Genomic DNA, 27,730 nt, shown 5'->3' with positions numbered 1-27,730 from the left:
TCGTCGTTAATGAATGTCATTATATTTTTTTGTTAATTTCGAAGCTTTAGCGTTTGTAGAAAGAGAATCGACGTGCCACATGGCTACAGGCCCTAGTCTTCCTCCTTTTAACGGAAAGGATATTTTAGGAGTGTACAAAATATCATACAAAGTTATAGTTAGATATTTTTATTATATTGAATACATTATATTGATATGCCCAAACTGAATATTGATTATACTATACTGTAATATTATGGAGTTTATTTGTATTGTACTTCTTGTTTTAATATTATTATTCTTAATATGGACAACTTATGCGAGAAATTAAAAACAATCACAGTTTTTATTATTAATATTTTTTATTAAATAGAACACTAAAATAAATAATGAATAACTAAGTCTAATAATCTTAATGTAAATTTTACTACATTATCCTATAACTTGATATGAAAAACATATAATATTATATTGCACTTATTCAATATACTCTATTTAACCAGATCAGCTCACTATCACACTATCAAGCAATTCGTCGCCCTACTGTCGTATTATGGCAAATATTCACTATAAAGTGTTTCTTACTTTATACATAATCTATATATCTCTTATATAACAATATTAATAATGTAGATTAATAATATCATAGTTATTTATGGAGTAGTGAGGTGGATGGTACTATTAGATTTTTCAAGATTTAAAAAAATCTCATACCATTCTCTTTACCTCAAAAGATTTAACTAAGGAACTAATTTATATTTCAATAGTTATTATGCAAAAAATAACATAATGTAGATATTTAGTTTTTTCATAATCATGCATTTCTGGTAGAGTGATTTTAACTATGTATTGTGTTCTTGCGTTATTTTCTAAATGCATTAATTCTCAGTTTTAAACATTCTTTAAAAATAACTTTGTAGATATTTAGTATTTTCTAACTCATCCATTTCTGGTTTATTGGTTTCAAATAATATGTATGTGTTCTTGCGTTATTTTCTAAAATATGTGTTATAATTCAGTTTTAAACAAACTTTAAAAATTTTATTCACTGGCCTATTTTTTTTAATTTTAAGTTAATTATTTAATTTTAAAGTCTGGTTTTTAGAGTTATTTTTTTTTTTAAGTTTCCGTTCTTGGTTTCTTAAATAAAAAGCTTCGTACTTGTGTTTAGCTTTTATAGATAGGACATTTTGATCTAAAAAAAATGTGTCACGTTTTTTGTTCCCATAAAACTAATGAACCGATTTTAACTAATGAATTTTCGAGATAGATTTTAATCTGGAAAAACATAGGTTTTTATGTCGATGACTACTCATAGAGACGGGTATTACGCGGGTGAAATCACAAATCATATCTATTAATATTAATAAATAATAATATCTTCTTCGATAATAATTGCTTCATTCTTTGTACTTGCAAGTATAAAAGTCGTGTTCGTCTTTAATCTTCAATATTCCATCTTCTTAGGAGTATTTGTACATTCCGGTCTCACTGCGCATTCGCACTGCAATTAAATAAAAACATATGTCATAATTGGTAATAATGGATTTGATAGACATCAGGCTGTATAATAAATATGCTGTCTGTCGTAAGTTAATATTCATTACTATAATACAAATACACGGATGATACTGGATTGCACCGAGTTTAGACATATTCATGTTCGATCCATACATTTATTTTAATTATTGAGTTAGTGATGTCCTATAGGAAGATTTTATAATCTATTTAACTTATTGAATTTTGCTTTATATTTTTGTTTTATAAATATCCAAATGCTTAAAAAATATTGAAAAAATATTTACTACAAATTATATTGTAATATTAAAAAAAAGCATTGGAACAGTTAACAATAGGATGAGTGGTTTTTTGAGCTCGAGTTTCCTGACAGAATGAGAGGGGTTAGGGTTAGGCCAAATAGTCCACCACGCGGGCCCATTGCGGATTGGCAAACTTCACACACGCAGAGAATAAAGAAGATTCTTAAGTATGAAAGTTTCCTCACGATGTTTTCCTTCTCCGTTTGAGACACGTGATATTTAATTTCTTAATATCCACACAACTGAAAAATTGGAGGTGCATACGCCGGACCGGATTCGAACCCACACCCTCCGGTATCGGAGGCAGAGTTCCAATGGGCTATCACCGCACATTCCATTAAAATGATCCTATTTTAAAATCTATGTGGTTTTTTGAAGGTTAAGCCTTCATTGTAATTTTTAAATTGTATGTCGATTGCATAACATAAACGCAAGAGTCTAGTATTAAGCATTTTTCAGATCTTTCATTAGTAACATATGAAGTTTCAAATACGAGTACGTATTTAAAAGGTTCTCAGCCTTCTAAAAATTCAGTAGATTCACTACAGACAGATAAACGTGACATTTCAAAGCTGCTCGCAAACGAAACCCACTCCAAATAAACGAATTCAAATTTAATACGTACTTTCAACGAAGCATATAGCCGCAAGTATGCACGCCGAGAACAAGATAGTCATCGATATAACTAGCACAGTTATTTGATGTGAATGGTCGCAGCAGCACGACTTCGGCTCTTTGGTGGGTCGGTGCTTCGTGAACCCATTGACGACTGTGAAATGGGTCGAGCTGGCTACTGACGCAGCGTCCTGTCCCGCCACTGATCCACGTTTGACGTCAGTCCAATACGTGTCGGTGGGGTCACGTGACTCCTCTGGTATCGACACCACGGCAGTGCTCGTGGTGGTTTTCCTTCCCATGTTCGCTCGACAACCCGCGCATTCGTCTTGTGGTGTATTCCTACCGTTCAGGCGCGCTAAATGGGCGGCACTCAGTAGCAACGACCCTGAAGACACGCTCTGAAAACAGAATTAATTATTATTAATCCATTGTGCGTTACAAATGTAATCTTGTTTTGTCTCTTGCTTTGTCTGAATACGGGGTAAAATTCTTTACTCTTTCCGTTCGTGAATCGTGGTAGTTTGACAATTGAAATTATCGCAGATGATATATTTCTGTTGTCTCTATAATAGCAAATACTATTTACACAAAATACTTGATTTTTTTGCTGTTTTTACAGATAATTGTACAGAATCATTCCAGCGCGACTCGCACTTGGCTTGGTTTTATTTAAGTTTAATAACCTATAGATACTCTGCGATTTCGTCCATGCGAAGTTCAGTATTTCACTAATCCCGCGGGAACCATGGATTTTTCCGGGATAAATGTTGACTATATGTTATTCCAGGGTACCTACAGCCTATCTACATTCTAAATTTTAGCCAAATCTAGTCTGTATTTGTGCTAGTTTTTTTGTATAAAATAGTAACAAACATCCATCCAAACTTTTGTGTTTATTAGTAGAATTAAGACTGGCAACTGTTGCAGTATAATTTTACGTATTTCTAACTGTCACAATCTAAGTTTCACAAGTGAATAGAGTATTTTTTTGACAACAATGATAAACATTTCTTATTCAGTTCGATCAATTATATAAGTATTTTGTATAATTTTATTGAGTAAGGCTTACGATTTATAGTTTTTAAATAAACTTGCACGCAATCAATTCAGCGCGCGATTTAGCATTTACCAAACAGACAGACAAGACTTACTTTTGCATTAATGCACGTGTAGATGATCGTATGGAAATCGCAAACGTAATGTAGATAATAATTTAGAATTAAAGATTACGTTTATATGAAAGTGGAAGACTGCTTCAAACAAAATTACAGAATTCATCCGAATTCAGAATCATAAAATGATTTTAATTTTGATTGAAGAGATGATTCTCTTCAATCAATAAATTAATTATGTTTTTAATTTTTATTTTTAAAGAAGACCCTGCCTTTTTATTTCCGCAAATTTCCATTCCCGTAGAGGAATACGGGAATAAAATACAGCATATAACAGTCACAAACAACGTGACTTTCTAATTGGTAAAACAAATTTCAAAATCAGTTCAGTAGCCCCAGAGATTGCCTCCTACATACTCATGTACTTTACTTAAATTAGTATAAGTAAATATAGATTATGGATTATACAACAAATTACGATTCTCAGTTAGCGTAGCGACAATCTCGCCATCAAAACCGCAGACGCGATGTAGGTAATTTCAATTCAGTTAATACACGTGACGTAACATGTAAAATTGTTGAGGTACATCCGCGTTTAAATAGCTACATTAACATCCGTATCATTGTTCTTGCTGCGTATCCTGCAAGCCGTATCTCGCAGCGTGGTTGATTTTATACACTTTATTGTATGTATTACTAGCGGACGCCCGTGACTTTGTTCACGTGAAATTCAGTTTTTCACAAATTCCGTGGTACACATTGATTTTTCCGGTATAAAAAGTAGCCTATATATATGTTAAAAGTTCGAATATACAGGATGTTGCGGGGTATTTCCCATAAGTTCAAGGAGTTGACAAGTCCACTATATGAGCCGATCCACATAGCTATTTTTTAAAGAACTTTTTATGTTTCATAAAATTAAAATAATTCAAACAACTCCAACAATTACATTACACTTCAATTTTACGTATATGTATTGATTTGTTGATGTTAAAGAGAAAGATGATTGTTTTAACCTTTACGGATATATAGCTTACGAAAAAAGCTAACAGATTTCTTGAATAAGTTCAAACACGCACGCTTTTATTCAGTGATATAATTCGTGTTATGTAAGGTCATCATGATGTGTGTAAGGTAGTACATTATAATGTTTACTCTATTTCGTTGCTTGAATTGTTAGCTTATGCGGTATCGGAGCAAAAGGAAAGGTAAAGTCAAGTCCTTTACAACTTTGAGTTTAAGTTTCGAGAATTTGTCAAAAGTGTGTGTGTCAGTAATTTGTGGTGGTAATACAACTCATCATCAACTCATAAAATTTCGTAGAAAAAAATTAAATTTGGCAGAGAGGTTATGTGTGTGAAATAATTCGTAAAAATATACTAGTTCCAGTAGTAGGTAGAGTGAGAAATAATGATAATTTCGGATATATCCGTTAATTGTGTATGGTATTAGTGAGTCACGAGTGAGTTGTCTTACGTGCGTGCTGTGATTACTCGCCGAGCCTTGGCTGGAGGCGGAGCCGCCGCGGGAGCGCGCGTCGCTAATGCTGCCATTATTGCTTGATAGCGTCGGCCGCGGTATATGCCATTCGTGTGTCGTAATCTGGAATTAACGATGAGTATAAATTGAAACGCTGAAAATATTAGGTACATTAAGTTGTTGGCTTTTGACCTCGGCTTTCGTGATCATTATGCATATCAACAGTCACTATTATAATCATCAACCTGTTTTTTAACGGGCTTACTACATGGTCAGGTGTCACTCCTTTAAGGTAAGGGGATATGGAGCTTTGCCACGATGTTAGTACTCGTTGATGGGCTTATAGGAATTATGTTTTAACTCGATCATTTTAATGATAATGGCCGAGACACCACTATGGCGTAACATCACTAGCTAGTAGCTTCCCAACTCCATGCTAAATTTTTTTACTAATAATTTCTTGAGAGAAATAAAAGCTCAATATTCCATAGCCCGACCCAGCTCTTGAACCTGAGACGTGATTTAAAATCACATATGCTAACCACTGCATCATCGAGGCGGTTGATCAATAGTTATCAATACTTAACGAAATTATAAACAGCAACAACGTAGATTTCAGTTGGATCTATGATCAGAAATATTTCTATAAAACAAACAATAATCATAATCGACTAGCCATTGCTAACGTAGGGTATGTCAAGGCAAGGTTTCGAAGCATTGTTTTAAACGCCCTTGTCTTTTTTTTAATACAAGAGATATGTGAAATTTAACTAAAAAATACGCAAGCTATAATAAGCTAAGTGATAATGCTAACTAAGTTGATAAACTTGTATTCATTGCTAACAATATATAAACAAAAACGTTTGCCGAACGTTTGTCAACTGTTGTGTTGCCTAAGAAAGAATAAACAGGACTGACGAAACTCGCAGGTATTGCAGTCAACGACACGGTTCGAGTTGGTGTATCTGTTGTCAAAGAAGAGCATAGACCGTCGTTTAACATGACAAAGACTCTGGACTGACGATGTCGTAGTTGAGCAACTTGTGTAGTTGTACTGAATGTCATGGCATCATTTTACAAATTACAACTGTTGAGGCAGTGGACTGAATTCCGAGATGGCCTAACATGTCTCTTAGGAGTTTTATTTATGTTTTCACTTCTGGCATATTTTTTTTTCTGTTTAGTCAGAACTAAAAAAAGAGGAAATTAATGTAAATGCGGGGACCATTGCTTATCCAATTTGATTGCGTAATCTTTTCTCTAATTAATATAAGCTGGGACACCGTAACAAAATAATAAATCGAAGACTGGAAGACGCCTAAAATTAATATCCAAATGATCAATTTTAAATTTACAATATGCAAGCTTACTCTTGAGTCTCTTGTTTGGGTAAACTACTTAAAGTTGATAATTATAGGTAGATAAAAGGCAATAAATATCCTCTCGTATAAAATGTTACGCACAGGTATTACATAAGATGCTAATATAGCCGTAGGCGCATTGCTGTTGTGCAAATTAAACTTCGTATTTAAAGTTTTGCCACTTATGACATGTCACCTTACGGCCAAGTGACCGGCAAAGGTCTGAGGTAACGCATTACCGCAACAGTAGTGGATGCATGTTACGTTAATTTGTCGTTTTGTGTTTTGTCAAGTCTGTTTCATCATTTTTATGGATATCTTATAGGATAACTTTGTTGCCTATCAAGGCACCCTTTACCTCGGGAACCCGCTTAGGAGTTATTGAGTTGAAGTTTAAATCATATACTCAGGTTTACAGTCTACTGAAGCTATGAAAAAATCAAATAAGTTGACGTAAAAAAGGCACGGTTAAAAACGTATATTTTCATCAAAATTTATAAGTTGATTTTGAACTATGAAGTTAGGTATTTATTACTAATTATTCTAGGACCTAATACTAGTAGATTTAGACGTCGCATTTTTATTAGATAAGTTTCATCAATTTCATTTTTAGGTCAAGTTTTGTTCAGAGTCCGATTGATTTTGTCAGATACGGTATTCAAGGTTACCGCGTTCTCTTTATTTGCGGTCTCGTTTCGTCGACCTCTGGCGCAATAAATCTCAGTTTTGCTTTCGGCTTCATGGTCCTCTTTGTGCTGTGATAAGATGATGGATATGCGTATTAGGTGGTTAGTATAATAATGCTTTTCTTTTATGGATGGTTGTATGAGGTCGCATACTTTAGTTTATTGTTTGTAACTATACGAAGACTTGCTACGTTTTTGTCTGTCTACCATTTTGCATCACCTTTGAACTTATATTGATGAAGTCACGATATGGTGTAACTTAAAATCAAAGCCACCCAATCCTGTTCAATAGAAACGGAGATAATATGACTCACAGCGACTAAAAAGAGGTCGCGGGTGCAGTCAATTTTGTATATTAGATAGTATACAAAATTGACTGCACCCGCGGTCCTATAATAATAACGGTAGCGAAGCGATGGTTTATATAGTACGCGGCCTATAAGTCGAACTATGCGAGTAAGCCATTGTCAAATGTTAGCGACGTACAGTTGGTCGGTCGAGTAATCATATCAACACGTTGGTACCATTGCAATCGCGTACGAATTTTTAATTATTTGATGTACTTTACAGCCACGAAGTAGGCGTTTAACACTTTGGTTTATAATTGTCCCTACGCAAGTGACAGCCATTTGGCTCAACTTTCTTGCCAGGACCTAACTAATATAACCTAGACTTAGAAAATCTGTGGTTCAATTCAGAAACGTTCTTGAAAATTGGACAATCTATATAGGTATTTGGTCTTTATTGTTAATTGTATGAAACTTGAATTACAAAAGGTATTTATTAATATCTACCAAACAATCTATCTACAATAATGCCAAAAGATTGGATATAAGATCGCATTGGGAGCACATTGCAAAACTTTTAAGTGCAGAGAACCGGTTGTAGATAATTCTGGTTAGCGGTGTACTACACAGCTGGAGCCTTCGCTAAAACTTCGCTATCTTAATATTTAAAGCCTTAACGGGTCAACGGTTTAGCAGCCGGAATTAAATTCCAAAGGTCGTCATGTCAAATCCCATCTATGCTATTCTATAGCTCAAGCTTTATGTTCAACTTCAACGACCGCAACATAAACTATATCTCTCAAGTAGAAGCGCCCAAACTATATGCATTTATCTCGTTTAATTTAGAAGTTCCTATGGCCACCTTTTGACTTCATCAACTTCATCTGACCAACTCCGGGAAATGCATTTATGAATCCCTCTCGAAGATGTCGCGTCGAAAACCACGGCACCTTCCGGAGGGTATGTGAGACTCCACCAGAATATCCACTAAAACCCAGCGTAAACCTCCGCGTCTTAAAAGAAGCAATTGTTTCCGATGCTGATCAAATGAATCATTCTACATTGCAGCTTCGACGTATATCCATAAGATCAACAACAATTGAAAGTTAAAAGACTAAAAGAAAATTGTTTGGTGTCCTTTGACCCTTACGCAGGATGTACATAACATCCCCAAAAGTGATTTAAACTAGAACGTTACGGGAGTGAGCGATGCGATGACATGGACAAAGCGCTTATGAAGAAAGGATGCAAGGCAAAGCATTGGATTAGGCACGTAGGTAGAAGTATATGACAAAGGCCCTCGACGCGGTTTTGCATGAATCATCATTAAGAATGAGTGTTCCAGGGAGCGGAAATCATTTTGATAACGATTATAAATTATTTTAAATATGTAGTCGTAAAGAATGCTGGCGTATCTATAAGCTTATTTATTTCTTCATTTCTTTAGTGTACATATTTTTATTACATAGTAGTAGTAGTAGTAGCTACTTAAATAGTAAATTAAGAGTATTTCGTATTATCTACTAATAAAGGGATAAAGTTTGTAAGGTAATAAATATGGATCGACTGTTTAATTAACGAATTTCTTTTTATACCAATAGAAGGCTACGTTACTTGTTTTATCCTTGAGAACTTGAGCGGAGAATACGTGTTTCGGCTAGTGAAATATAAAAGCAACAGATTATTCGAATCACAATAGTTATAATTGTTAACATTCTTAGTTATAGTTATTTTATAGCATCCGTAGGTTTGTCATTATATTTGATAATTACATTAATAGATACTGCATGAGAAACACGTGGTAAGTAATTGATGCACCTACATCATTCACCTTTAATTGATACCACACGTGTACAGAACACGTTTGATGATATATCTCGCTAGCTCCTTCCTACGACTTTTGTGTGAATCTATATAGGTATTCTTTACCACAAAGAATATTTTATCAACGATTTTGGTGACTAATTCAGCATCAAACTATTTACTATCAGAGCACGTTTTTTAGTTTCATCTATTTCTAGCATAACAATCTAATGAAGTTAAACGATGGCATTGGCAAGTATTTATTTTTTTTTTAATTAATAAATATTTCTTACTTACTATTTAGGAACTACCTTGTGATCCACTTACTTTTAGTAAATATATTTATTTTAAAAAAATATAAACACACTAATCGTTTCTCTATGGTCTGCATTCTTACTTACCTGTGGTATGAGCATAGGTTAACAAACTTTCTGCCTTCATATAATCTATCTTTGACTGTCACAGACTCTACACAAAAATTAATATTACAGTATTTTAGATGTTTCTCAAGCTTTTTCATTAACTACTCGCACAGTTGCCTTATATTGTCAACAATGAGATACAGCTTCGCTACTTTATATTATTGTGCCTTCGCTATTATAATATTAGTATAGGATGTAAACATTTTATTTGCTTAAGTAGTTTGTTTAGTATAATTCATAGCATGTGAGCAACCACGTGAACTACTCTTGATCTCTCAATGATCTTCATAAGTATGCTGAACGGTCACGTTGTTATGGCGTTTTCAAATTGATTGTTGTTGCCGGCACAGACTATTTATTTTTTTTAATTGCAGATTATCGTTTAACTGTGATCTCATCTGATAGTTGGTTACGATAACATATATGCCTACATTTTAACGACTTACCCATCTGGCGTAGTACGAGTATATGCGTTGCTTATAACTTGGAGATCGTGGAATCCAATTTTAGGAACTGAGTTCCATTCCTAACTTTGCTCTAGTTAGGATTTTACACTTTGTTATTATTGATAAACCTCTAAAACAGACTAACTGATATGAATTATTTGTTTTGTTATCTAATACAAGCACGAAGGAAAAAAATGTGGATACCCAAAAGAAAACTGAAAACAAAAAATGACACTAGAGGATAGGATATGGTTAAAAACGAGTTATTAAAGAAGAAGTTAAAGAGAATAGTTGGAGTGTTTGAAAGAAGTAATGTCTTTAAAACATACATAGATAGATGATGAATATACATATATCATACATAGATGATGAATACTCGTATGATAGAAGTGAATGAAAGAAGCTATAACATTGTGCCGATCCCACCTAGGTGATGTAAGAACAAGGACATAATGATCAAAATGCGTTATACACGGAAGTTTTTGTACAGGGCAATGTCTGTCTGATCAGTTAGTAGTTAATAATATATAGAATCAATCATGTATAATACAAAGTATCTAACCAGTTCTGCTAAGTAACAAGTACCGTTCTGTTAAATTTAACGGTTGTGATCCAGTTAAGTGTAATATCAGGTGTATAATTGAGCAACACGTTCGGTTCGTCACAAGTTACGCAACAGCGGTAATCTTGACTAGTCTAATTGAATGGCAGGTGGCAGTAACGGTGTATTATGGACTTGGTATGACGGCTGGTCTATTTTTATCAATAGGTATTATAGCAGTCGAGCGGCGGTTTCACCCCCATAGTTCCCGTTCTCGTTTGAATTCGGGGAAAAAAATGTAGCATATGAACAGCCGTGATAGCCCAGTGGATATAATCTCTGCCTCCGATTCCGGAGGGTGTGGGTTCGAATCCGGTCCGGGGCATGCACCTCCAACTTTTCAGTTGTGTGCATTTTAAGAAATTAAATATCACGTGTCTCAATCGGTGAAGGGAAACATCGTGAGGAAACCTGCATACCAGAGAATTATCTTAATTCTCTGCGTGTGTGAAGTCTGCCAATCCGCATTGGGCCAGCGTGGTGGACTATTGGCCTAACCCCTCTAATTCTGAGAGGAGACTCGAGCTCAGCAGTGAGCCGAATATGGGTTGATGACGACGAAACTAACAGACACCCGTGACTCGTCCAACCTTAGAACTCTCCAATCTCGCCTTCTTGCATAATCCGTTCTCAATGGACTTCTACTAAATGAACTGTCTTCCTACAAAATTTCATCTTTTTGTCATACAAAGTAGAAATTGAAACGGTTTTTCATATATCGTGATCGTGCAAGGTCACTCACCTTTCGCTCTTATATATACTCTTGTTAAAATATTTTTAAAATCGGTTCTGTAGATCCAGAGATTACACTCTACAGCTCCACAAACTTTACCTCTTTGTGATATTATTAAAAACAATTTTATCGAACAGGCTTGAAAGTTCCAACATATTTATACAATGCATAACATACAGATAATCTAAAACTGTGACACTGTTTTAAATTCTATCCTTACGTTGAAAGGAGTCCATAATAAAATACGAGCTGGCTTTAAATTATGAATAATATGCATTTAAATAACGATAAGGCCGTCGAAATCAAATCAGTAGTATTTGATAAAATACCGGTCATAAAAGATTAACTAGAATTCGCATTTAAAATTTTTGTATTCAAGTACTTAAATATTTATCGTTGTTTATGTAAGTTCATGTATTAATTAAAATAAATACACAAACAGACAAAGCTAAGTTAAATGCACAATATAACAATAATATTAATAATAGATCACGGAACTTTGGTAGCTCTGTTGTAAACATGAATGATGATAGCTATTTATCCACACCAAATTATAATTACGTAACGTACTTAAAAAATATTAAATTATGTAACGCATCATAAGGTTGCGTCGATTACATTATCACATTAATCATGTTGTATTACACTCTTTTTATTGTGTACGAGCTTTGTAAGCTTATTTAATTAGAAGCGATTAAATGGCAATACCACAGGTCGTTAAACGCGACTCCACGCGGAAATCCAAATTGAATCGTAAAGTCTGTTTACATTGATCCAATATACGAGTAAATATATGAGTGGCAGCGTATCACTAATGTAGTGTCGACGAATCGATCTTGATCATTACAGTATTTAACTAATGACTAGACGATAATTGGAAATAAATAATGAATTTTCAACCAAAATTTATAAAATAAAAAAAACAATGAACATGAATTGGAAACTATGAATATAAAAGTAAAGATGAATTACAAAGTTCTATAAGTGCCTATAATCCTGCAGAGTACTTATAGAAATTAAACTTAATTATTACCAACTAAAGTATGGAGTCAGAATTGGTGAGTTTATTATTAGACTAACTTGACTTGTTGTTTGTTATTAGACTAATTAGCTATCACTTTTATTGATATACATATTATGGTACGATGGATCGACAAGCTAATACAGGTCCGTGACACATGCTCATGTGGGTCGGATTGCGCTAAGCGCTCACTAGTCACTGGATCGAAAGAATTGAGAACCTCCTCCTTTTTGAAGTCGGTTAAAAAAACTCTGCAACAATATCACAGTCCAATTATGAATACACACTGCATTCTGGAATAAATTGTAAAGTATTTACTTTATTCAAATATCGATCCAATTGCAAAGAATTTCCTGGATCAGTGAAAGCTCGACCATTTCCTAAAGCTTTTATTTTGTACTCGAAAGGCGGAGAATCAGGTGATATGAAGCACATATGGCGGTCGTGCCATTATACCTATGACATGTGGGTAATTACGCATGTTAAGTTTAGAGGAAACGAGATGTGCGCTCGAAGCTTAAACAATGCCCGCAATACTTACCATGATAATCAGTTAACGACCATCTAGACTGTTCCCCTTTGGAGAGAAAGCGTGTTGTTGCATGGCTCTTCTTGGAACACTTTCGGTAATGCAAATGTCACAATGGATAACGGACTTTTTGCTTCACCATATTTTGATACCCACTTTTAATTTCATGTCTGTCTTCGACTTCGCCAAAGCTTTGTACATCTTGCATGTTCTCAGAACGAAAGTAAGTAACGGATACATTATGAGGTCAATTTATTGACAGCTAATACCTAATTTCACTATATCTGATGGTACATTGCTTAGTACGCACGTGTGTAATAATGATAGCACAAATATAGTCGAGTACTTTCACTTTCATGTATTTGGTGATCCCAGACGATTATCGAACGATGTCATCATACGATCTAGAATTGTAGGTGCTTAAATCCTTGGCCCAGCACCGCATACAGCCAATCATTTATAGTAGACCTGCTGCTTGATGTCAATAGAATCAGAAGTTATCGCCAACTATGAGATATTTTAGTCTAAATAAATTGTACTTTTGATGTCTATTAAATTTTCGTGACTTTAGGAGGCAATAATCAAACAATGTATGTAATTTAATAAGGTGTTGCCACCTGCAAGTAGTATACATACAGCTGCACCAAAACAGGCAATTCGTTTTCTACTTTTGTATACAATTTTTTTTTACGGAAATCATAGAAGGAAGTAGAAAAAAGCAATCTAATACTCAACGAACATTAAACATTTAAGTATTATCAAACAATCGCCATTAGAATTTGCATAAAAACAAAAATTCGCAAACAAATCCGCTTGCCGGAGAACAGCGAGACGTAGTTTTGAGCGTCCAATTATCATATTTTATACGCGATTGCATGAGGACACCGCAACATAACTCATTGTTCACGCTGGTCACAAACACTGGCATGATGCTTATTGCTTATTGCCGTCCTTGAACTCAATTGGCCATATTTATGAAGCTAACAGGAATCGTGTCAATGCAAATTGCTTTTGAAGCTGCTTAACTACTTCATGACAATGAGCCTCATCAGCATCTGTAGTTTTCGTACTGCCGTATATTATAATTTTTTTATGTTCATTATTATTAATTTATACAGAATTTATAGATGCCGATAATCTTTCGCCTCCATTTCGAGGTCCGTATAAATGGATGTGTTCTTGACCGAAAACAATATCTATTAAAATAATGTTAGTCTACTCAATTTGAGATTCAAAATTAATCGACGGACGATAAATGTTTTGGCGATGGAAATACTTTGAGTCAGCGTAATTACCGATGGATTACATTTATTATTTTGCTCGTACGTTGGAACGATTAGCGTTTGTTAGCGCTTACGTCGAGTGGGATGCTGCGTTAGAAAAAGTGACCCTGAAATGGGTTATTTATCCGGATTCCTTTAACAGCTCTATTTTGATTGATGACATCACTCTCGCACACAAAATTTGCTGTTATACTTAAATATTTAGGAAGATCTAAAAATAAATTGTAAACACCAACTGCGAATTAAAAAAAAACGTACTTAGGTAAAGGCGCTAAATATGTTTGCGGTACCTACCGTCCAAAAAGGTTAAATTAAAGTGGAGTATAAATATGCTTTTAAATAATATTTGTTAAAAACAGTGATTTGAGGAACTGTTATTAAAGTTGCCGATTATAAGTGTTTCCCAAGGTTTTACTCAAACACCGAAACATAATTTATAAAATACAGCCATATTACCCAAAATTTTACACAAGTCATCTAGTAGCATGACTAGGACTAGCTGAACCGACAAAACACAACACTTAAAATTTATAACAAATGACAAAATTTAAAAAAACACAGTAGAGGCTTTTAAATCAAATGATATTTTCATGTATATTTGTTTTGCAGAAAAAAATTAAAAAAGCACAGTAGAGGCATTTAAATCATATGCTATTTCCATATATATTTGTTTTGCAGCTATTAGCGTGTAAGAACATAGTGGCTCACGGTTTTTTTTATATATATTAATGATTCCTAGTTAAAAAGACGATATAAGTTCCGTGTTTGATTCCAACTAAAGCATTGTATAGGCGCTTCTATAAACGTCGAGTCCCGTACTCAGGCTTTTCCGTCCTTTGATTTGATACAAAGCCATGTTACCTTGAACGTTTGTTCTTTGTAAAATAATGTACCACAAACACTTCCTGGCTATCATGTTAACTAGGTGATAAATATCCACTCGTCCTCCGTTATTTTCATGTCAATTGAGATTAAGGTCATTGTCCAAAACACAACAGGAAGTAGTTTTGAATCTTATAATATACGTAATTTTTTATATTTTTTATTAAATATTCAAGATGTGCGATGCAGACAATCAGAGGATGGAGGCACAGTATACAACAGTTTTAGGGTTCCGTAGTCAACAAGGAAGTCTATTAGTATTTTTTAACAACTAACAGTAATATCTGCCTAATGCTTATCCATTAAAACTATATGCTCAACTAATAAAGGGTCGTTTTAAATTCAAAAGAAAACTCATTTTTGAATAAATTTATTTCTTGTAATTTTATTTACGGTTTACTTTTATTGTATTTCAATATTTTCATCATCATATTTAGTATAAGATAAATAAAATAGGCTAAATATAATTTAATCGAAAACTAAGTTAAAAAATAAACTGAAATACTTTTTTAAAACTAAATTAGTCACTGTTTCGTTTTTTGTTTTCTCAGTGTTAAGTAGGTATATAAAACAACAAATTAATCTCTACTAGTAAAATATAGATACCATTATAAACTCAACGTTTACATTTGACAAAATTATAACTTTTTATTTGACAAGAATCTATTTCCCAACACGAGTAAACTTTATGACACGATCACGAGAGACACGTAAATCTTTACAAGATTAAATCCCTGGGAATTCCTAAAAACGGTTGTTGACACTTACAGTTTAGATTCGGCCTCCGTGGCGCAGTGGTATGTGCGATAGATTTACAAGACGGAGGTCCTGGGCTTAGACGATTGAGGTTTTCTTAATTGGTCCTAGTCTGGCTGGGGGGCGGCTTCGGCCGTGGTTAGTTACCACCCTATCGGTAAAACGTACCAAGCGATGTAGCGGTCTAGTACGATGTCGTGTAAAAATCGTTAAGATTTTCATTCTACCTCTAACAAGTTAGCCCGCTTCCATCTTAGATTGCATCATCACTTACTACCATGTGAGATTGTGTTCAAGAGCTAATTTGTAAAGAATAAAAAAAGAGTTCTTTACATTTATGTGATAGGTGGAACTGCTTCGTTGGTTCAGTAGTTAATTGGCTTCCGACCACGGGATCTTCGAAGAGTTTTTAAGAAGCTTTATTTGATAGTCATCATCCTAATAATCACATTAACCAGTATCGAAGTAGCATGATTTTAAGCTCCAAATCCACTCCTACAAGGAGTGAGCCCTGCAGTAAGCCATTGAAAATATGCTGGTGATGATGTTGCCATATTTTTTACGGTATACTGAAACAGTACCAACATATAGTTATGTATGACCAGAAAAAACAAACCTCGCCATGTTGGGGAAAAAAGGAATTAATTCCTTCTTTCATTATTTTTTCTTCATAGACGTCTTGTCTGTCTATCTGTCTGTCTATGAATCTAAAAAATCCTAAAAATACTCATGTCCCCTCAGATCAGGTATATCATCAGGTCATATGTCTAGTGATACAGAAGTCGTTACATCATCTGCAACACAGCGTATGTAGATCCGTATGGATGGAAATACCATATAAAGGCAAGCTTTACAACACTCGTGTGTAAACATTTATTTTTAACTTTACTATTAACTAAACGACTTCCGCGACTTTTTGGCGTAAATATGTAAGCACGTCGTTGACTCCGTGACGTTATTATTGTATGATTGTTGGTATAATAACTGTATAGTACCTACTTACAGATTACTTGTTGTTCGCTGGTTGTAGGAACTAAAACGATTTTAGGTATAGAATACTTTTACGCCCTTGTGAAGATTGGTTTTGGTCGATTCGCCTTATAATGTTTGGGGAATTATTATGCATCCGTTTTCTATAAACCATCGATGATAGACAAATATGATACAAAATATATACGGTCGAATTAAGAAACCTCCTCCTTTTTTTTGTAGTCGGTTAAAAATACATTGTTGCAACATATTATATGATATATTAGCAGGTTATTGCCATATCCTTATTCATAATAATTGGTGTTATTTAAATAGCACTGTCGTAATGCAGGACTGGTTTGTTTTTTTTTCAACGGTTAAGTTTCAATACTCTTGGTTGCACAGCTCCAGCAGGAAAGTGTATAAACATCATGTTTATATTTTATTTATTACTACTATTTTTAGTAATAATAAAAATTGTTTGGTCCACCTGATCATCATCATTAACAGCCAATGGACATCCACTACAGGACATAGGGCTCTTGCATGGACTTCCAAATACCACGGTACCACCAGTATACACGAGGACATCAAACGGGTAGCTAGCTCCCTGCAACCCGTTTGATGTCCTCGGACTTAGTGGGCGGTCAACCAACACTGCGCTTTCCGCTACGGGGTCAAGATTCCTACACCTCGGGACCCCAACGTCCAAAAACTCTTCGAACTATGTGGCCTGCCATTTCAGCTTCGCGACTCGCTGAGTTATGTCAGTGACTTTAGTCCTTGTGCGGATATCCTCATTTCTGATTCGATCACTGAACTCAAAGAATGTCTCATATTGACAAGTGTAACGTCCGAGTTATACTGGAGACACCCACAGAGAGTCTTTCCGTTCATTCTTCTAACCCTCGGGACGATCTCACAAGCGTCTGCGCTCGCTTATACTGCTGACACTGCTACGTTTTCACTCAAGTCAGGCACACAAGCATAAAAGTAAGGCAGCGAATTGTAAGACGTCTTCAGTGTGCCCTGCAAGGTTATGTTCAACTCTGCAAGGGTCAAGGCAAAGATCAGATAAAGTATTTGCTTTAATTATCAAGTTCCTTCAAATAAATATTTTCTTAAAGTTCTCTGAATAATTACAATCCATGTTTCGGTAGATAGGTCTATTTTGCTAAAAGCGACGAATGTATGGTTGGTACATAGTTGTATGCCTTTGGAACCCTGCCCTTGAGATAATTGGTAGATACGCTTAATTGAATCCAATGTTAATGACACTGATAGCTTATGAATTTTAATGTGTTCATGAAATGTTACGGAATACAAAGATAAATAACAGATTTGTTGTTCGAGATTAAAACAAAATGGCCACAAGGTTGTTGAAAAATATGCGAGGGTTCTTTATCAAAATGTCACTTTGACAATTAAGAATGATTCAGCCGACTGGGTATTGTTTAGCGAATTAGAAATTATTGTCGTACAGTCTTACAGCCGTCTACTTGTGCACTATGCAGTATCCTCATGGAATCGGGTTTTTGAGCTATTTGTAGAGATCCAATGAATTTCCATTCTATTTCCAGACATTTTCGCGATTTTTCTTATAAAAACTTGAATGAGGTTGTTTAGTTTGTTATTTAAATTAATATATTTATCTAGGAAACTCATAGTATAAATATATACAAAAATATATGTGCCCCGCGGATAATTTAATTATGTAAGAACAGACACAATTTATTTTTATGTATACAATATACATACCTACATATAAAAGGAAACCCTAAATTCTAACGTACCAATAGATACAGCCTCGTTACAATTTTGTAATAGGCGTTTTATAGATGGATCAGATAAAGATATAATAAAATACAAGATACATTATTTAGTGTGAATTGCTCCACGGTTAAGGGCTTCAAGGCTGAGAGATCCGGAGTTTGATCCGCGCCCTCTTAATACTATTTTCACGTCCACTAATGGTACAGGAATTTCAGTTATGTCAGCAACTGACGACCAAATAAGCTCACATGCCTGCAGCGCTAACGGCTTGGCATCCGATAAAACTGATCATATGTTGGTTGCGATGTGCATGACATCATGCCCATAGCGATCAAAACAAGATCAGTGGGTAGACCATTTTTCGAGTAAGTCTTATAGGGGCTACATTCGTCACGCTACGACGAATAGCGAGCAAAAATTTGGCAAAAACAGAAAAAATATTCCTTTAGAGAGCTTTCGTTGCGTGCTCTGCGGAAACGGTTGTAGTTACGCAGATTAATAAAATTATGTATAACGGAACTGTTTCTTTGTAAAACTTCTTAAAGGGTTTCCAAGCGAGTGAAGTCTCGGGCATCCGCTAGTTGATTGATAATAAAACTGTAATTATAGACTGTCACAAACGTACGAAACATCGTAGTTGTACGCCCACATAACCTATTCCATTATCCAACCCATCTCGCCTTTGTTGGGCAGGTGAAGTGCATCGTCCGGTGATCTGGTTTGATGTGCGCTAAGTCCGGGTATTGTGAAATGTGAAGGCCGCCACTCGAAACCAACGTATCTGTCAGTCCCTGTGCCATTTAATTTGGGCCTACTGCCTTATAGCCGGTTCCGCAGCCTCGGCTATTGAGTTACTAATCTCGTTGCGATATATCAATGCGACTGGGAACTTAGATATTTTGAATTGGCATTTCTTACTTCCAATGATATCTAATAACAAAAGCTGTAAATGAATGTACATTGTACACGTTATAAAAGTAGAACATAATATTAACGCATTTAGAATATCACATTTGTCTATTTTCTACTTCTGCGCATCGAAAGAGAAGTCTTGAAATCCCTATAGCGTTCAGATGCCCTGATGTTATTAAAATATCGTTCAATATATTCTTATCAACATTTCTAAACATTTATTTGAATAAAAATGTTTTTAGCCTATCGCATAACCCATTTCCAATTTATCATAAAATATCTAATACATATTTTATTAACGACCAACTTGTATTAAATGACTGACATTTTTATGAATGTTTTTCCGTACCAAAATACGTATATTTATTTATTTTTTTATTGGCATGGTAAGACACCTTATTATAGCTATAGGCCATTAAGCTATAAGTAGTATTTTTATTATATTTTATTTCCTCATCGATATTTCAGAATATACCATAATGAATTTAAACACTTCAAATTCAAATTACAACTCTTCTTTAGTAAATAGTATCTCAGTAGAGTAATTCATCACAAAAGAAATCCAAATGTGCTTTTCCGTAACTTGATAAAAGTTGCCTCGTTCATTTTAAAGATTTTTTTTAATTCAACCCCTAAAGTGGTGAAATAGGGGTTGAAAGTTTAGATTGACATCCACGCGGACGAAGTCGCAGGCGTCTGCTAGTTTTATGTAATAAAGATGTTGTATAGAATTTTTATCATTATTTTAAAAGAGCAAACGTTAAGTTTTTTGTTGGCTCTTCTAAACAGAAGATGCCTTACGACCCGGTGGTAGAGTCGCTACAAATATGTAGTTAAATTTGACGTTTCATTAGTGCTTTTAAACGTAAGCCTATTAGAAAGAAACATACAAACGAATTTTAATTAAAATATATATTACAGGAAGCCAGTTAAAAATATATATAAAAGTATTTATACTAAAGACAGATTGTTGCATTGCCACAAAATACATTAGTAAGAGACATTGTCTATAAGCACGCCTAGCAACGATATTGAGTTATTTGAAGTAACAAAATTCTATAATGTTTCACGTTTTATAGGCATACCAGTTTTTGTATAATGATGTGATATGTGCTTAGTCATGTGATGTTTGGTTAGGATACATTTATGAATTAAATATTCAATCGTGTTTGTATAAAGTTAAAACAGGATTCTGTAAATTATTTGTGTTTAAACTCACTCGTATAAGATTTTTGTCTAGTGGCGACGAAATTCTTTTAAGTTTCGAGTATTCAGTGAAATGTCACTGAATAATTTGTCTTAACAGGAGTAGAAAAGAAAAGTAATGTTTTGAAAACAATTAAATTTTGTGTTTAGTGATTTCTATTGCTCTAATTTGCTGTGTATTATATTTTATAACTTGTCTAGCAATCTTCGTCATTTTGCATAATTTAACTTGTGTTTAATACAATCAACTTGTGGCAATGTCAATGTGCGTGTCACTAAAGTTATTAAAGGTTCAATCTCTGACCTTGGCCGTAGCGCCATTGATAGAAACAAACAGCTGATTTGTTCTGAGTAAAACAATCTGCTTAAAAAAGTTAAGTAAAAAAGGTTTTATTATCAATATATCTCTACATATTTTATTTAATGTCAGTTTTACTTTCAACTTACACTGATTATACGTTCAAATAAAAGCATAATTTAAAATCTTTATTTGTAAAACGGCTATAATGTTATAACATTACACAAAATTAAAAATATAGAACAAATTCTAGATAATATGGGTAATGAGATGTGAGCAAAAATATCTAAATTAAAATTAAATTGGGTGTAAAAAAGGGCTATAATTCACTGGCGAAACGATGCTGTAATTTTTGTACGTTCAAACAAAGATATCAAGGACTTAAACCATAATGAAACGTTATGTGGTAATGTACAACAGTACTGAAACTGTAAATATTTCTTAATGAGCTACTATTTCTCATAGATGCATCGCTTACCGGGCTTTTCGAATCCATGGCTCGTGTACTGTCACTTCCACGACTGTTTTGATTGCACTTATTACGTCACTGAACACTGCATTCACTTGGTCCACATGTCTGCGGGATTTGCATTCGCTTCTTCAGTGGGTCCGATAGACCTCTCTCGCCCTCTCCGTGAGGCTGGCAACGTGAGACGCGCCTGCACCAAGCGGCAAAGCGACTAGAGTCGTACTGAGAGTGTTGCAACAATCACCAAGGCTTATATATGAGGTTGCATGATACGGGACTGCAGATTTTTTCAACTTGAAGAATACTTTGTTAATGTGTTTTTTTTTTTTCACTATTTAAACGCATCATCCGGTATTTTTATAATAGACAGATATTTTAAGTTCATAGTAAATTTCGCAAAACAATTAATTTAAATAAATATGGATATATCAATAATTTAGTATTTTATATGAATTACTTTTGATAAAAATAATGTAAATATCATACGTTTTTACGTTGTTCACAAGAGTTCACATAGCTTTGTGAAATATTTTTGTTATGTGAAGTATTTTTCACGCGTTTGCTTAATAATCTACACTGTATTTTGAAATGTCCAATCTTTCGTTATAAAAGTTAATTTAATTTAATAACTTTTGACAAAATCAAATAATACATTTCGTAAGAGTTCACGTAACATAGCATTAATCTAACTTTGAGATACGCTTATTGTGTACGCGACAGGTTACAGGAAAACCTTAATGCACCGAGAGCTTGCGATAGTCAGACTTACCTCATATTACGAAGCAGGCTAAAATTCCTTAATTATTTTTTTTTGTTTTAAAAAATATTTGCCATATCTTTTTTTAACTATGACCAATAGAATTAAATTACTTGACCTTCGCCCATTGGACGCGGACTCTGCTCGGTGTCACGCGATGGACCCGGCACCCGCTCGGTTTGGATGGAATGCTAAGATATTTGGTTCTGTCTTGTCAGGCCAATACGCAGCCAATTATGGAGTCACGACTGGTGACTTTAGGAAGTAGTAGGTTTCAAATAACAATTGAGGATCTGGACGTTTTGAACATACTACCAAAGCTATGACGGTCCAAACTTCATAATTAACTACCACACTTACCTGTTGTAGGAGGATGGCCGAAGTGTTTGCAATACTAGTAGCTTAAAACACCCGTTATAGTGGGTGATAGTGACGCACCCTTTCCTCCGTTGGTTGTGCAACAGTAAGCAAGGACATGTCCATGCATTGAATCATGCGGGATTCGGAAGGTAACGATTACAATTCAAGACATTACGTCGATTAAAAGGATGTACGTGCTTCGTCCAAGTTCAATGATTTTTTTGTTTTATCGCTAACTTTACCTCTGGCTGTTTCATTGATAATAATGTGTTGTTCTATACTATGCGCATTATCATCTGAGTCGTCCGGTCATAAAAGTCAAAAAAGATAGGAATGTGCAGCGCGCCTACCTGCGCACCCTAATTATCGATAAACGGCTACCTGCGCACGTGCTAATGATGAGTCAATAATGATTTGGACGATTCTGATTGGTCGGTTTCTAATGTAATTGCATTGCGTATTTTTTTTGCTATAAATGTGTTTACTGCAATTAAATAAATACATTCATGTGTTACTCGTTGCGCACTATGGATACTAATATATAATAAATTTGGCAGAAGACGAAGATTCTGATGATGAAGACTCAGATGAAGATTAATTTTATTTAGTTAATAATTATATAATATGAAATATGTATTATATTAAATCAAATATTGTTAATTTTTTTAATTTTGTGAACAAGATACGATAATAAACTTTACTTATCGATAATATGTCTGATTATAGGTGAACGTTGTTTTTTTTATAACTGTTTCTTTTATATCATTCGTGTCTCGCGGTTTTGACCGAGTAGGTTCCGTTCCCATCGGAATGCGGAAATAAATATAGCCTATGTTTTGTGAAATTCCTAGGCTTTTGAATATTATATTACAGAAGAATTCTTGAGTGTGTGGTTCACGCGTGTGTTAAATTTAATTATTACAGTAAATAAACTATTCATAGTCGATAACATGGATAAAATTAAAAAAAAGTCTTAACTTTTATAATGTACTTGCATATGCTATCCATTACGTTGATGGCAAATGATTAACCCTTTATGTATTGAGGAGTTGCGTCATCTATTTCCAAAGATCTTCACCGAATATAGTGACCCTAAATTCCAATCCTGTTTCAAGAATATTTGCATATGGCAAATATTACTCGTAAATATGACTATATTCCCATTGCCCTCTCATTCAATCGAATAATACTGTGTAAGAAGTTGGTACGACAATAGTTTAACGGCTGGGATCGAACCCACTTCTTGTAGCTACTATACTTGGCTGGCGATACCGCGGTGGAGCTATTGAGATTTCTAAATTTTATAACCCCTCCTATTTCAAGTTGGTTGAGTGATATTTCAAAAACCTCGGGCACACCCAATTAATTATAGGGCGTTTTATGTTTGAACGAAAGAATTGTGTGAAGCTTGCAATTTAAAATGACAGTATAATTAATGGCTATGGTGACCGTAAGTTACAATAACCTTTGGTAATTATTGTAAAAAAGGTACGATTAGTCGACGTACTTGTAATAAATGTGGGCACTGATGTTTAATGGACTTATTCAGAATTTTAGTTTTATTCTTTTGTTGAAGCAGCTTTTGTGGACTGTGATGTTTGGAAGTCCTGACAAGATTACTATGTCCTGCAGTGGAAGCCCATCAGCTGAAAATGATGATCATGTTTTATTTTCATGAATCATTTTGACTTTTAGAAGTGGACGTAACGTTTTCTTGGAGATTGTCTTTGAGGAAAATATTTTTCCTGTTCATTCGAATAAAAATGGATATTTTGAAGTTTGAAGAAGAAGGCCCATGGTACACATATCAATGCTCGGTCGATTTCAAATTACATATTTAACGCATTTCAAGTTATGTGTGTATACAGGGGGCTGGGGCGTATTTCCCATAACTTCAAAGTGTTGACGAGTTAACTTATAGGAGCCGAACTGCATAACTAATATTTTATTAACTAAAAAATATAAAATCTTTTTTATACAAAGTAATTCAAATAATTGCGACTATCCAATGTAACACATGCGTATGTCTATTCTTGAATTTTAAAAATTTAGAGTTTGGTTACGTTATAATTATATGGATGCGTATTTTACACATTTTAAGATCTAATTACAAAAGAAATATTATTTACTCCGAAAATATTAATTTTAGAACACATGTTCTTTGAAAATTTTTAATTAATTTTCGGTATAGAATATAACCCCAGAGTTATGGGAAATACTCCCCAGCACCCTGTATATTTATGAATTATTTTGACTAATACGAGTATTTTATTTTATAATTACATATTTACAACTGAACGTAACGTTTTCTTGATTGAAATGTGTTGAAGGTTCAAGCTTTTAATTCTTCGATGCTGTTAAATCTGACATTAAAATTGAGGCTGGGATTGTTATTATTAAAATCTAGAATTGAGATTTTATGTTTATTTGGATATTATGATATACCTAGTCGCTTATTTATGCAAGATTATTCTAGTAGGGGAGCCCATGATGCTAAAAGTGACTTTACTCGAGCGTCGTGAGGACCCATTAAATTTGGTAGATTAGATGATAGAAAGATATATAATTTCCGCTATCACCTGTGGGGAAAAAAAACTGCCGACTAAGGATGCTTTTCCAGCCAGAGATGTGCTGCGAAGAATATTTTTTTTTATTTATATATTCTTTACTAGTTAGCCCTTGATTACAATCTCACCTGATGGTAAGTGACGATGCAATCTAAGATGGAAGCGGGCTAACTTAATAGGAGGAGGATGAAAGTCCACAGCCCTTTTTGGTGGGAGGCTTCGGCCGTGGCTAGTGACCACCCTACCGACAAAGACGTACCGCCAAGCGATTTAGCGTTCCGGTACGATGTCGTGTAGAAACCGAAAAGTAGTGTGGATTTTCACCCTCCTCCTAACAAGTTAGCCTGCTTCCATCTTAGATTACATCATCACTTACCATCAGGAGAGATTGTAGTCAAGGGCTAACTTGTGAGTGTTAAATAAAAAAAAACGTGGTGGTTGAGTATTTCTAAAGTTTTTTTTGTTTGTCTGTCTTAAGCATACCTATTTACGTTGAGGCCTCATTCATACTTGGTGGAGGTAATGTACACTTAAGCGTTCGAGTAAATCCAAAAATCTCCTCTTAGGCTCCCAAGCTATTCAATATTTATTGAAAAAACATTGTTAGCGATATGATACCTGGCTAAGATTACGTGTTATGTTGGTGGTCGTGTGAAGTATTACACAGCGCTCAATAGCGCAGTTATTGCAAGGTTTTTATAAAAAGTAATTTGTTAAAGCAACAAAAGACTGAAGGCTTACTTAATTTCTGAGTCGCACGCTCAGGTTCATCGTAACTGAGATTGTATGCTTGTTCATCAATTTGTCATTGCCCAATCTCCCCCTCAATGCCCCTCTCTTGCCTCAAATCTCGTTCTGTGAACGCATCAAATTAAATTAGTCTCACCAGAATGAATCTAATTGGGTTTTTATATTGTCTATCTTAATGAACCTTGTATACACAACTTGTGACTATTCCCGACTTTGTTCGGATTATATAAAGCTTAAAAGCAAACTATGAAATAAAACGTTTAGCAGTAACAACTTAACTGGAAGTACAGATTTTAAGTATCAGATTCAAAAAGTCTTTGTGAATAAAGTTCTTACTTTATCACAATTAAAATTACTAAAATCACGTACTATTTAATGCTGTTTTATAAAGTTGTAATTAGTTAGCACACTGTGTTAATCTATACTTAATATTATAAACCTAAAGAGTTTGTTTTGTTCGTTTGTTCGATTGAACGCGCTAATCTCAGGAACTACTGGTACGATTTGAAAAATTCTTTCAGTGTTGATAGCCAATTTATTGAGGAAGGCTATAGGATGTATATTATCTCCGTATTCCTACGGGAACGGAAACCACGCGGGTAAAACCGCGTGGCGTCAGCTAGTTTATTATTAAAAAAAATATTGAAAAATATTAAAAAATAGATTACTTATAACGAAATTAAGTTATCTATCTACATGTATATCCACGCCCTTTATTAATAGTTCTATGAAACTGAACCAAATAGAGTAGACCTAACTTACGTACAAAGACGGCGTGATAGCTAGACAAACCTAATTGCTTTTTGTACCCAAACAGTTTGAAAGGTAACAGGTTTTAAAGGTTTAGATTCAGACCAGCAAGCGTCTAAGTATAAAGCGTATTTTTTTTTCATCGGCATAATATAAGAAATCATGTCACCATTCACTAAATAAGCTACGCGGATAACTCATTGAAAAAGATCTTTCAGGGACTTCATGATATCCCGTGGAAAATGTCTAAAAAGGTTTTATTCTTAGCCTTATATAGAGCTTAGACTATTGTTAAAATCAAAGTAAAATTCATTTATTTCAATTACCAAATTTGGCTAGGCAGGGAGAACAACACGAGCGAAGAAGAGAAGAACATGTTAATTTAAAGACGTTGTAGGGGCACCCCCAGGGGATCATTCAGCCGCTGAGTATCGAATTTAACTCAATTTTTTTGAGAATTTGACACTCGGCGGGTGGCTATGAATTGGAATTCATGTAAGATATTCGTATCATTAGGCTTATTGGCAAATTTTCAGCCTTCGTAGAATGAGGCATGTCTGGCTATCGCAGATTCTCGTTCTATTATTATTGGTAATAAGCCGTTGTTTGCGATAGCGGTATAATAATTAAAGGGCGAGGTTGTTTCCACTTGATCGGAACAATCATCGCATGTGAAAGGCATAACGTGCTCTCCATAATTTTTGCACTATTTAGTCTAAAAATTCGTATACCTACTAGAGTATACTGAGATGTTATACTATAGTGTAACATCTTTATACTAAACACGTATTAGAAAGTCAGAGGGACGAGTAAACTTCCACATGAAGTTTATTAACTTTTTTGACTTTGATATTCAGGAAGCTTAAGAAATCGTAGACGGTCCATCTGATCTTTTAACATCGGGCTACCCGCAGTTTCGTCCCGCTTAGTTCCCGTTCCTGTGGAAATACGGTAGTAAAACATAGCCTATTTTACTCGCTGATAACTTAACTTATAACTACAACATTGTTCACGAGGAACTTGTGAACGATAAATCCGACACCACCCTGAACTGTTGATGAACTTAATTTTCCATTGGTAAAATGCTTTTTAAAATAGGTT

The 27,730-nt window shown here is 34.5% G+C and overlaps 2 protein-coding genes across 2 annotated transcripts in view; one reads left to right on the top strand and one right to left on the bottom strand.

Moving 5' to 3' along the window:
• LOC112047465 (nuclear migration protein nudC) overlaps window positions 1-27,730 on the top strand; it is a 43,807-nt gene that overhangs the window by 4,662 nt on the left and 11,415 nt on the right. The window lies entirely within an intron of this gene.
• On the bottom strand, window positions 320-21,675 carry LOC112047559 (uncharacterized). The gene is made up of 4 exons (XM_024084736.2): window positions 21,455-21,675; window positions 5,006-5,131; window positions 2,425-2,815; window positions 320-1,483 (listed from the first exon to the last, which is right to left on the bottom strand). Exons 1-4 carry the CDS (start codon window positions 21,470-21,472, stop codon window positions 1,443-1,445), a joined length of 576 nt encoding a protein of 191 aa, XP_023940504.1. The 5' UTR covers window positions 21,473-21,675; the 3' UTR covers window positions 320-1,442.

The sequence above is a fragment of the Bicyclus anynana genome, chromosome 7 (assembly GCF_947172395.1).
Source record: "Bicyclus anynana chromosome 7, ilBicAnyn1.1, whole genome shotgun sequence".
NCBI lineage: Eukaryota > Metazoa > Arthropoda > Insecta > Lepidoptera > Nymphalidae > Bicyclus > Bicyclus anynana.
This window is presented reverse-complemented; position numbering and strand designations above follow the sequence as displayed.